Source organism: Bacillus rossius, chromosome 11 (assembly GCF_032445375.1).
Source record: "Bacillus rossius redtenbacheri isolate Brsri chromosome 11, Brsri_v3, whole genome shotgun sequence".
NCBI classification, from domain to species: Eukaryota; Metazoa; Arthropoda; class Insecta; order Phasmatodea; family Bacillidae; genus Bacillus; species Bacillus rossius.
The window spans coordinates 25,697,250-25,710,606 of record NC_086338.1 but is presented as its reverse complement, the minus strand read 5'-3'; the positions used below and the strand labels follow the sequence as shown (position 1 = coordinate 25,710,606).

Genomic DNA, 13,357 nt, shown 5'->3' with positions numbered 1-13,357 from the left:
TGGTCTTCTGCGGTTGTGCCCTAAGCACCTCCCCGGACTCGTTCTCGGGGGGTGACAGTGGTTCCGAGTGTGGCTGCGGTGTCTCGCAGCGAGCGGCGGTGCGGTGGTGGCCAGGGTGCCGGCCGGCAGGGGCGGCGGCGACCAAGGTCAGGCGGTTCTCGGCAGGCGGGCAGTAAGCGCGGGCGGCGCTCGGCACGGCCCGGCTCAGCCTTGCCGACATGCGGGCGTTTCGCGGCCCGTCGTGCCAGACGGATGACAGGTGTCATCGGCCGAGTGACGGTCACGTGCGGTGGTGGGGCGGTCGGGCGTCCAGGTGCCGTGGCGTCGACCTGCATTGCGTCAGGCAGATGCAGGGAGCTCAGGCGACCCGGTAGCCGCGGTGACGTCACGGTGTTGTGGCGCGGCGCCTGTGGCGACTTGAGCGCGCGTCGTCTCGGCGGCTGCTGTGGCAGGCTGACCGAGGGGCGGCGTCGTGGCGCCTGTGGCGGCTTGAGCGCGCGTCGCCTCGGCAGCTGCTGTGGCAGGCTGACCGAGGGGCGGCGTCGTGGCGCCTCTGGCGGCTTGAGCGCGCGTCGCCTCGGCAGCTGCTGTGGCAGGCTGTCCGAGGGGCGGCGTCGTGGCGCCTCTGGCGGCTTGAGCGCGCGTCGCCTCGGCTGCTGCTGTGGCAGGCCGGCCGAGGGGTGGCGTCGTGGCGCCTGTGGCGGCTTGAGCGCGCGTCGCCTCGGCGGCTGCTGTGGCGGGCTGACCGAGGGGCGGCGTCGTGGCGCCTCTGGAGCACAGAGTGCGCGTCGCTTCGGCAGCTGCTGTGGCAGACCTTCCGAGGAGCGGCGTCGTGGCGCCTCTGGAGCACAGAGTGCGCGTCGCCTCGGCGGCTGCTGTGGCGGGCCGGCCGAGGGTTGGTGTCGTGGCGCCTCTGGAGCACAGAGTGCGCGTCGCCTCGGCGGCTGCTGTGGCAGGCCGGCCGAGGGGTGGTGTCGTGGCGACTGAGCCTCGAAGCCAGGCGGGCACCGCGGGGCGAATCCAGGCGGCGGGGCCTCGCACAGGCGTCTCGGCGTCGTGGCCCTGGGCGTTGCCTTGTCCAGCGTCCCTTTTGAGGCCGCGTACTCATGTGGCAGTGAGGACGGCTGCACGACGTTGAAGCTAGGCGGTGGCGACGGTGTGGCGCGACGTGTCGTTGTCGAGCCTGGTGGCGTCCCGGATGAGGCAGGTGTCGGAGACGATGCGGGTTGCGTCGGAATGGTCCTTCGCGGCACGGTGACGGTGGTCAGGTGCGGTGGCGAGGTCAACCCGGCGTCGTGAGATGTCTCCGACACGAGGCGGGTTCGGGACGTCGTGACAGACTGCGGTGGGATGGTCGGCGTCATGCGTCGTTCGGTCGGCTTCGGCGGGTCAAGCGTCGTCACTGTCATGTTGAGTGGCGTCTGGTCTGCGAGGGGTGTTGAGGCTGGTGGCTTTGGGCCCGGGGGTGGAGGGAGCAGGATTGGCGGCGAGAGGTTGACGAGCGTCGGCGTCGGGACGGAAGGCGTCCTTGGTGAGGCGTAGTGCGTCGGCGTGAGTGGCGTCAGGTTGAAGGTCGTCGGCATCGGGACGGTTGTACATGACGGTGCGGATGTCGTCGGGGCGTGTGTTCGTGATACGTCATGCGTCTGCGTGAGTGGTGTCTCGATGTCGTGAATCGTCGCGGCGTATCGTAGGGGAGGAATTATTGGCGTTGCTTCCGGATACTGCACTTGGGTGGCTCGTTCTGCGGTACATCGCGCGCACGTGAACGTGAAGGACTCGCGCCTCAAAGTCCCTTCACGCTCGTTGGTGCAGTCACGATGCCATAGGCTGGCACACTCGTCGCAGTGGTAGCCCCTGCTACTTCCTCCGGGACACGACAGGTTTCCACACATCGTCATCCCGTATGTGCGATACTCTTGACAATAGCCACACTCGTACCCCGCGGCGATCCTGCCGTTTATGTACCATCTCGGGTAGAGGTGGTAACACCCGCTGCATTCATCTGCATACATCTCTTGTTATCGTGCGTGTTCAGCTGTGTCGATTCGTGTTTTTCACTCGTGGCTCTGTGCGCGCTGTGCAAGTCTGCGCGCGGGGTTGCACTCGCCGGCTGGGCAGGTGCCCGGACAGCCGCACAAAACAGAGGCCGAAAATGGCCGCGGCGCGGGCGGGGTTGCGGATGGGTGTGCGAGGCGATGGCCGAGAGCGCCCGGACAGCCGCACAAAGCGGACGGGTGGAGGATTGAAGCAGGGTGGGGGGGGGAGGGTGTTCGGTCCTTCACGCGAAAGAGAAAGCGGGATGGTGCGGAAATGGAGAGGGGTTGGGGGTGGCCGCTGGGCTGTGATGTTCGCCTGCGTCGCACGCTCTGCTGGAATGTCAGCGCTGGGGGTGGGGGTTGATGGATCCTTTGTCCGCCGCTCTTGGTGCGTCCAAGATGGCCGTTTTCTTGCCGTTTGCTCAATTTTCACGTTTTTTTGCTTAAAATTTTGCCACACGCAGGGGCGCCATTTGCCGTCGTCCGCGGTCTCGTGTTCGAGTCCGGGCGCGAGTTCTAGCGGGGTGGCTGGTCTGACTAACGTTTTATGTTCCGGGAGGGCGCCAGGCTAGCTCGGTGTCTAACCAATGAGGGTTCGTGGTTCGTTGCCCCAGCGTGGTCCGCTAGAACCGTCGGCGGTCTTGCCTGGGAATTTACGTTAAAGAAGAATGCGTGGGATTGCCGTAGTAGCGACGTGCCTTTATTCAAGGGATTGACGTCACACCATACAATTACTGAGTACAGACATGCCCCTGAGGGCTACTTGTCCGTTGCGGGGTGCAGGCCGGTACATGTTCAATGTTTCGTGGCACTGGTTTCTCGGGTAACAGTATGCAGGCCAAGTACACTTGATGCAAGAGAGGCGCGCACAGATGACGTGGCGCAAAGTTACATTAACAAAGTACACTTAATGAAAATTAGGCGCGCACAGATGACGTGGCGCAAAGTTACGTTGACAAAGTACACTTAATGAAAATTAGGCGCGCACAAATGACGTGGCACAAAGTTACGTTAACAAAGTACACTTAATGAAAATTAGGCGCGCACAATTGACGTGGCACACAGAGTTTGTGGGTGACTGGAGTTGGCCAGTCCCGTAAGCGATTGTTTCTACGCTGGTGCCGTGCCCACTGGGGTGGTACACGCACCGCCACTAAACTTGGCGAAGTTTTCCTTGCGGGTTTGTGGTCAGCGCGAAGGCGCGTGGCCTTAAGAAAGTTCTGTGGTTTGCGGGAGACGGCCCGTGCCGTATGCTGAAGAACGACCCTGCGCACCAGGTGTGGTGCGGGGCGTCTTTACGTTTACGCGGTCGGATTAGGTCCTGAACCGTAAAAAACGGACCGGGCACGCACGGAGAGGTGAATAGAAAAAGGTTTGGTTTATGCTAAATGACTATATTTACCGGACGTTACTTGCGATGAAGACAATGGTTGTGGTCTCTCCGTGGGACGTAGGTCCGTCCCGGTCCGCGAGTCGAGTAGAACTGCGGAACTGGCATGGCGTCCGGTGGCGCGTCGGCCCCTGCCGCGCCAAGCTTGACCTCATTACGTTAAAAACTAAATGACTGCGTCTGGAAGAGACTTTAAGGTCGCAAAATTCGTAATTAATTGTTTGAGGGGGAATGGGTGTGGTTCGTCTCTAGTCCACTCGGATTTAGTGTGCTTTATAATAATAATGTCTGGTTTGGCCGTTCGGCTCGGTGGCTCGCTCGACTCGGGTGGGCCACGGCCAGGGGTGCGTTCCGTTAGCGGGAGAGTATACTGGCGGTTGCAGGTCGGGCTTAGGGATGGTCGTCGGTCGGACGACGTCAACTTTTACTAATCAAGAGTGCCAAAAAGAAATATCTGTTGGATATTCCTGCTGAAAAGAGAAGTTTCTTTGAAAACTTACTAAGTTTTGCACTCCAGTGCGTAATAGATTTACTGAGGTATTTCATATTTGACTTTACAAGTTAACGTGTACGAAAAAATATTTTCCATTGCAACCCTATATATCTGCAGAATTTGATGTAACGGTACGTAAATAATTTTTTTTGTTTAAATATTTCTTTTATTTATAAATTTACTGTTATGTTTTATTTTTAAAAAATCAGACAATATTATTAGTGTATTAATTAAGAGCAATGTTGTTACTAGCCACTACAACAGCTTAACAAATTCGATTGACCATAATAATTTGTAAACTTTACATCAGCACTTTTTAATGATGGTGTTATCTTATGTAATTTATCCAATTTATGTACAGAAATTATATTTGTTAAAAACTAAACAGGTAATTTCTTCTCTTGTAAAATTTACTTTTTGTTGGATACAGCGTTGCTCGAGAGAATGATTAATTGGGCTAAAGCAGTAAACGTACTCTTTCATGAGGTTGTTGATGGTAGCGAACAGCCACGCCTCGTTGTCATGCTGGTGGTCGTCGGGTTGGTAGTCCACATCACACTTGCTGTGGTACGGGTCCTCCAGCCTGTAACACAGGTGTTCAAGTGGCCCTTGGTTCTGACAACTCCTTCAGAGTTGAGCTCTTCACAAACACCTGCGCGCATGTTCCATTCTTAACTTGCACGCAAACATACGAGAACAAACATTTATTTCATACAAAAAACATTAATATCCATCAAATGATCAGTATATGTGCGAATGTTATTAGTAGGTAGTATATATAGAAAACGAGCTCCGAGCCCTGGTTCATGGTTGAGGTGTGGATTGTGGTCAGTTACCGACCACCATCTAATGTCATGGTGGCCACATTGGATGACCTTTACCTCACCTTTGACATTTAACCTTGACCTTTTATATCAGTCGCCATATTGGTTTCCGCCATCTTGAATTCCACCACTTTGCATCCTGTTATCCTGACATTGCATTCTGGAAGAGAATGAGTGTACTGCATGATGCTAGCGCTTCTAATAACAAAAAGTATTGAGAACAAGATGGCCCCAGTAGGTACCCTTTAACGTGACACTAGCGCTCCTTGTACCGAGTATTGAAGAATAAAAGGTGGTTCAGTCTCGAAAATGTAATGCTATTACTCCATTAAATAAAAAAGTTACAAGTCCAAATATTTGTGTTAATATTTACATAAATAATTTAATTCTCAGTCTGTTAAACATCTCAATGACAGTGCGGTAATAGGCGTATGTTTTGCAACCCAGAAGTCAGAGCTGTCAATTTTTGAATCTCCTCACTTTCAATGTATTTTGTATGAAATATTAAATTAATTATTTTGATTGGGGTCAATGCAACACTGGTAGGTAATGTAAAATCGACCTTATGTGAGTGTGACAGAGCGATGCTGGCGCTCTCTAGGAACAAACAGCAGATAAAAATATGGCATTATACAAGATGGTGGCCTGCAGCAGAACAAAATCAAGATGGCGACAGTAACTTCACCTAATATGGTGGCCTCCAAGATTGCAGACATGTCGGAATCGGAAAAAGTATATATGATATCAGATCCAGATGGAGGACGTAATGTCAGAATTCAATATGGAGGAGGATTCTACTGAAATGAAAAGTGGAACGATCGTGAGTGGGGTGCTTGGAATCAAAATGGTGGAATTCAAGATGGCAGAAATACAGATGAATGAGATCAAAGGACAATATCATGGCCATGGTCAAAGGTCAAGGTCATCCAAGATAGTCCTCACAGGTGACAGATGGTGGTCGATAATTGACCCTACCTACACCTCAGCCATGAAACAGGGCTTGGAGCCCATTTACAATACTAAAGTTATCCTATTTTATATGAAGGTAGATGATCAGGTGATCCAAAGGCATACTCAGACTTGTTAGAGGTAACCATCTGACACTTAACTTAACAGCTTAACCATGGAAACTTTGTCTCATACCATACAAAATATAGCATAATGGAAAGGTGGCTAAGAGTACGCACTTTAAGGAAACACGAAAATATCTTGACATGTTTAATTCAAAACAGTAAACATAATAAGCATACAGTTACTATAATGGTTCAGTTTCACAAAAATATGTACAAATATGTTTCATAATTGCTTACAAAGACAGTACAAGTTGTTCAGTGTAAAAGTGCACTCTGCGTACTCTTGGACGACATGGAGGGCAAGAGTACGAACTTTTTCGGGCAAGAGTCCGCGAAAATCATCATCAACAATGATCGCATACATATGGTCCCCTGCCTTCGTAGTCGGAACATGCCTCATGCCACCATGCACTTCAGCTATTACACTGTACCCAGTCGTCATCAAAATCACATCCACAGCCTGGGCATTCATATTTCCCCCCTTGATTATCTTCTAGCACATTATCCGATCTTAGTTTTGCTGCCACAACAATTCCCTTCCTCTTCTCATCCAGTTTTCTTTTTCTTGCATTTTTCATTATTTCCTTTTCTTCACTCTCGCTTTTTCAGTTCCATATTATTCTTCACTGGTGTTGACGTCAGTATTTCTGATTTTTGTGCTCGTATTTTTCGTTTACCTGCCGAATTGTCCTTTGGAGACGGTTGTATCTCGGATATTGGTGTGTGGGACAGCTGAGATTGATTACCTGTCGAGGTATTTGGTTGGTCATGTAAGTTTATCATAGCCTCTTTGTTAGCTTCTGAAGGCTGGCAAAATGGGATCTGAGAAGTGTCATCTACTTCTTCACAGCCAGCTGCATGAAAATCAGGCCTAATATCACAGTCATGTATCTCGCGGAAAGTAACCAGAGAGGGTGTGAAATCGTCAGCAGAAAATACATTTGCGTTGATAGGGTATATACCAGTACATTCAAAGGATGTTATTGCTTTTTCTACAGTGGCGGTTCTACCATAAGCACTTCGAAATAAACCTGCAACGTGTTTAAGCTGAACAGCAGATGCATAGTTCCCTGGTGTTGTCATCCATGCCTCCACATCTCTAGCATAAGCACATTTTAATGGCCCAAAGAATACTTTGCCCAATGGCTGAAGCATATGGCTGGAATGAGGAGGAAGAGTTAACAATGTAATGTTATGTTCCCTGCAAAACAGAATTGCATCCAGGCTACAGTGAGAGCGGTGTTTGTCGAGTATCAACAATGCCGAGTCGTCGGCTGATGCTTTCATGTGTTTCTGATAGTGCTTTAGCCATTGTACAAACAGTTCTGAGTTCATAAATCTAGAATCCGATCTTTGAGGAAGGGTTCCTTGAGGTGCGTCTTTGTATAGTGCATCGTGCATTCTTTTCCTTGGAAAAATTAATGCTGGAGGAACAGGAAAACCTGTAGCACTAACACAACAGACAGCTGTAACATTGTCACCTCTTTCCCCAGAGGACACTTTGCATACAGCCTGTTTACCTGTTGTTGTGTAAACTTTGGGAGTGGTGTTTGGCACCGTAGAAATGCCCGTTTCATCCATATTTGTTATGCGGTGGGGAGGAAAGTTGAAGTTTTCATAACATACCCTTAGGTTCACAAAAAACCTGACACACTGCACTTCATTAAACCCAATTACTCGACCAAGACTACACTGCTCAGGTGCTCCCAAGGAAAGATGACGCCTTTTAACAAAGTCTACTACCCAGTCCTTGCCAGCCATTCGCTTATCATTGTTAAAGGGATGTGCAATGTTATTTGCGTCAGCAAACTTATACACTAACACCATTAATTGTTTCCTAGTAATACCGTAAAATTTGCAGTCGAAGTCTTTGATGAGGTCTTCAATTTCCTGTTCTTGTTCATCGGTGAACACTTTGTGGAAACGCCCCAAGGATGTAGGAATTTTCCCCTATAAAAATATAAGAACATTCGGTATTATTAGCCAAATGTATAGAAGAGCAGTGTAATATTAACTTAAAGTTTTATAGAATAATACTTACAGATCTCAGCCTCTTTCGCACAGTGGCTTCATTCTTGCCTAATCTAAGTCCAATCTGGCGTATGCTTAATCCTTACTCCCTCAGACTTAGGGCTATCTTCATGTCTTCAGCAGTGAAGAGCTTTCTGTTCGTGGTTCGTTTCCGTCTACCCATTTCTGCACACATAAAATACATACCTGTAGTGTTTACATGTATAAAAAACGAACATAAACAGATAATTCATTTCTTTAATCCTCTTCCCTCTGTTTATATTTATATCCTATGATGGACACTGCTGGAATAATAGATCGGGTAAGAGTACTCAAACAGTGCGGGCAAGAGTACGCGCGAACTCTTAGCCGATATCACCGTGAGTACTCTTGCCCGACTTTGTACTTTTAACTTTAAAATCCGACAGATGGCATCAGATGCTACTTTACGGGAAACATACTCGGGGGCTACTACAGGAAGACATTCATCAATTCTTACACTACTTGACAATGCACATCCACCTTACCAGCATTATTACATTCCTTATTTTATAAGATATAAATATTACAGTAAACAAGCAGAAAATATGTTCTTACCTGTACACTCTACAAATCACGCACTACACTTTCTGTCCAACTACGACTGGAACAACAGTTAAGAACACAATGGCTGGCCGACACTAGTTTTTCGCCACATGTTGCCAACTTAACTGTAACGACACTGCGTACTCTTAGACGATGCGTCCTCTTAGCCACCTTTCCCCTATGTATTCCATGCACTGGCATAATTATTTGCTACATTTTGTTTTAAAATGTCTTGAATCGGACCTTAAACCTACAAATTATTTTAAAAATTTCAAGTTTAGATTGTTTATTTAAAAACAAATGTGATGTGCTTTAGCAGAAAATAAATCAAATGTTCTGCTCAATTTTTTCCCTTCAAAATTATTTTAAAATAGTCAAAAAATGTTTGATCATTAATAATGGCATACTTTAAATTTCAGAATGTTTACTGTAGTACTGACCAATTATTTGTTGGAGAGAATACTGACAACATTGTTGTTTTCGTTGAAGTAGTTTTGTGCGATACCTTGACTGAAAGGAAGGCCTATTGCCATTATATTAATTCCAAGTTTGAAGAGATGAGGTTATAAAATTGCAGCTAACGTGACAAACAATTTATTGAAATAAAGCTAAAGGTTTTTGTTTGAATCATTGGTATATCATGTCAAAGTTATAAATCAAAGCTCATTTAATAATTTTATAATAACTTAATGCACAAAAACTCCCATTAATCAAAAAAAGATTTAATATTTTTCATTTGTATGCATACTGTTAATCTCTTGTGGTTTGTGTGACAATTCCAGTTAGAATGCACTGATTCCTTTAAAAAAAACTGTCGTTTTCCCCCCCTTGAAGCGAAGGCGATGAGAGAAGTGGTTGTATATTGGAGTCGCTACTACAATCAAAGCCAGATCTATCACCTGTCTATACAGCGCAATCGCTGATGAAAATGAAAAAAATAAAAAATAAAAATTCTTAATTAAATTATTTAAAATTAAATAACTGCAGTGAAATAGTGAAAAATAAAGATTAACTTTTGTTTTAAGTTTATTTTGTAACAAAGAGGTGACAGCAACGTGAAACCAGCGGCTGAACCCACTACTGCCTGGTAGCACCGGAGTAGCTGAACAACCCCTGGCGGTCACCTGAGGAAGACATCCTGATACTCGGTGAGTCTGGTTTCCGTCTTCAGTTCTTCCAACACCTTCTCCAGCTGGTCCAGTTTCTCCAGTAGAATAATGAACTCCGGCAAGGGCAACAGCTCCTGCTTCTGCTTTTCATAGCTCTGCCACACAAACCACAATTCACTAGGCATGGCACAGTTAAATAAACAAAATTGTCCAACAGCCCCAATAATTACTAAACACGAACCTTGGTGATCTTGTGGGTTTCCAACCGTAACAATTTTTTTATTATTATTTTTGTATTGCCGGACACTAAAATAGTCAAAAATGGATAAACATTTAGTAAGATGTACAACAAAACTTGATGATAATGGCCATTTTTAGAAAGAATAATGCTACAGGATTGTGCACTGTACAGCACTCTCACTGACCAGGGGTTGAATAAAGCTGTCCATTTGTGCACATTAAAGCACTCTCTCTGACGAGGTGCTGGATAAAGTTGCCAGACTGTGCACATTACAGTACTGTCTCTGACCACAGGCTTGGTAAACATGCCTGACTGTGTATATTACAGCACTCTGTGACCATGGGTTGAATAAATCTCCGGGCTGTGCACCTTACAGCACTATCTCTCGCCATTGTTGTGTATCAATACATTGGTGTATTGTGAGACTCGCACCGGGCAGTTGCAATATCTATGAGCGGATGCTCGATAAATAAAGCTCGCAACGTGGCGACACAACAGCTTGTTCGTTGGTTATTTATTGAATCCTAAATCCCTGCACATCGCAATCATAACATGGCGCTGCGGACAAATTCGTCAAGTTTTCGGTGCGTGGTTATAATGTAGTACGACGGAAAATAAGTCGCGGACGTTGGCTGTGATTATAGTCGGGGCAAGATTGTACAAGCGGCATCAACGCGATGGATAACCTGAAGCCACCACGACCGCTCAGCCTGGAGGGCGATTTGGCTACAAACTGGAGAAGATGGAAGCAGCAATTCAATATTTATTTAATTGCCACGGGAGGAACAGTCAAGGAAGACAACATCAAGATAGCAACGCTTCTGCACGTGTTGGGAGAGGAAGCACAAGAGTTGTATTTTACAATGGATGTTACAGATGAAGCAAAAAAAAATTGAGGCAGTGATAGCACGCTTAGATGCGTATTTTCTTCCTAAAACAAACCAGAGCGTTGAAAGACATAAATTCAATAATCGTGTCCAGGAAGACTGAAACAATTGATTCGTTCGTGACTGTGCTGCGTCGCCTTAGTGCAAACTGTGGGTATGATAGACTTCGGGACGACCTCATAAAGGACAGAATTGTATGTGGTGTTAAAGACACGCGTCTTAAGGACAGATTGCTTCGTGAGCCAGTGCTCACTCTCACAAAGGCAATACAAATATGTAAAGCAGCGGAGCAAACTCGGGTATTAATGAAGACCATTGAAAATGAAGTTGTACATACAGTGAGACTAGATTACAAAGGAGTGGACCGTCAAGACACAGCTGGGAAGCCTGGAGAATGCGCAGGAACTACGTATCCACGCTACAACAACCGAGGAGGCCAAGGAGGGAGGTTTCACCAATCTTCTCGACCAACTGCAAAGTTCCGGAATCCAGGGATGGAGCAACGGAATACGGCACAGGAGTTCCAGAAACAGACTGCATGCAAGATGAGTCGAAGGGAGTATCAAACACCGAGAGAAGGTATGCCTAGATACAATAAGTTGTCGGAACAGTCGTGCTACAGATGCCAACTTAATCACACCAGCTCACACTGCCCAGCATATAATGCAGTTTGTCACCATTGTCAAAAAAGGGGACATTTTTCACGTGTGTGTAGATCAAAGGCACAGGGGAAAGACAGTGCTGTTAATGTTCTTATTGACACTACCAATGATTTAGTTCTAGGATGTGTAACCTCAAAGGGACAAGCAAATGAGAGTTGTGTAGAAAGCAGTGTAAATGTCCAGCAACAAGCACAGAGTGATAAATTATGTTGTAAAGCAAACAGTATCGCTAAAGTAAGTGTTGTAGATGAGGGATCCAAATGCATAACCAGCTCTGTAAATGGATCCGAGTGGTTTTGTAAACTTAAAATTAAAGAACCTAACAGCTTTGTTAATTTTAAGGTGGATACTGGAGCACAGGTCAATGTTATTCCAGAGAGTATATTTTGTAAACTTAAGCTAAGAGAGGGTGCACTCTTGAGATCGGAAGTAAAACTAAAAACGTATACTGGTTCTGATATACCCGTTATTGGTAAATGCTTTTTACATTGTAAAACCAAACATAACAAATCTCATGTGATTGAATTTCAGGTAACTAAGGTGGAAAATTCTCCACCAATATTGGGGCTGTTAGCCATACAACAGTTAGGCATTTTGCAAAGAGTTTAAACGGTCGTTTCACAAACAAACACAAGGGCTCCTGCACACTTGATGACAAGGTATAAGAGTGTTTTTGAGGGATTAGGTGACATAGATGTGGCACCATATACATTTGTGTTGAAGCCAGAGAGTTGTGTACCAGTAGCCACATTCCAAAGGATACCATTTTCCTTGCATGACAAACTACGGGAAGAATTAGATAGAATGATAGGCCTTAAGGTGCTTGAAAGGGTCACAGAGCCAACAGAATGGTTGAACCCTATAGTAGTAGTTCGCAAACCCAATGGGGAAATTAGGGTGTGTCTGGACCCACAACCTTTAAATGCAGCAATCCTGAGGGATCATTATAGGTTACCTACTTTGGAAGAGGTCACAGTGAAAATGAAAGGGGCTCAGTATTTTAGTATGCTCGATGCAAATAAGGAATTTTGGCAAATTAAATTGCCTGAGGAAAGTGCGAAGTTGACAACTTTCGAGTCCCCGTCCCATGGGCGTCTTAGGTTCACACGGTTGCCTTATGGGTTGTCGTGTGCACCAGAGATTTTTCACAGGGTATTCAGTTCTTTGTTCTCTGATATAGAAGGTGTAGAGATTTACGTTGACGATATTATTGTATTTGGCAAGGACAAGGTTGAACATGATGCCAGGTTAGATAAAGTCCTACAGAGGGCTGCGGCAAAGCATGTGACTTTTAACAGGGGCAAATGTAGATTTGGCTTAACTGAAGTAAAATAATTGGCCATATCATTAGTAAGGATGGACTCAAAGTTGATTCTGATAAGGTACAGGCCATACAGGAGTTGCCTGAACCCAAAAACAGTGTTGAACTACAGAGGGTTTTGGGCATGATTCATTATTTAGGAAAATTCATCCCAAACTTGTCAAAGCACACAGCAGGGTTGAGGGAACTGTGTAAACAAGGAGTTGTGTTGCAGTGGACAGACAACCATAGTGAGTCATTCCTGAAGTTTAAGGCAATGTTATGGGCCACACCAGTACTGCAATACTTTGATCCACACGAGGCTGTTGTAGTTTCAGTCGATGCCTCAAAGAAAGGGCTGGGAGCTGTTTTGATGCAAGCAAAAGGGCCAGTTGCATTTGCATCTAAAATACTTACACAAACACAACAAAACTATGCCCAGATTGAGAAGGAACTTTTGGCTATAGTGTTTGGGTGTGAGCATTTCCACCAGTATATTTATGGACGTAAGGTTGTCGTGGAAACAGACCATAAGCCATTAGAGGCCATATTTAGTAAACCATTAGATAAGTGCCCCTTACGACTCCAGCGAATGCATATCAAACTGCAAAACTATGACCTAACCTTAAAGTACAGACCGGGGAAGGAATTAATTGTAGCTGACACGTTGTCAAGGGCAAGTGGTCCCGATGAGGGTTTCAAGCTACATGAGCAGGAGATAGCAGCTCAACAGGGACTAGTCAT

At 46.3% G+C, this 13,357-nt stretch overlaps 1 protein-coding gene across 1 annotated transcript in view; it reads right to left on the bottom strand.

Moving 5' to 3' along the window:
* LOC134536710 (uncharacterized) overlaps nucleotides 1-13,357 on the bottom strand; it is a 54,259-nt gene that overhangs the window by 23,323 nt on the left and 17,579 nt on the right. The window contains exons 6-7 of the mRNA XM_063376580.1: nucleotides 9,539-9,678; nucleotides 4,398-4,505 (exon numbers count right to left, since the gene is read on the bottom strand). Coding sequence (XP_063232650.1) covers nucleotides 4,398-4,505; nucleotides 9,539-9,678 — 248 coding nt within the window. The remainder of the gene's footprint in view (nucleotides 1-4,397; nucleotides 4,506-9,538; nucleotides 9,679-13,357) is intronic.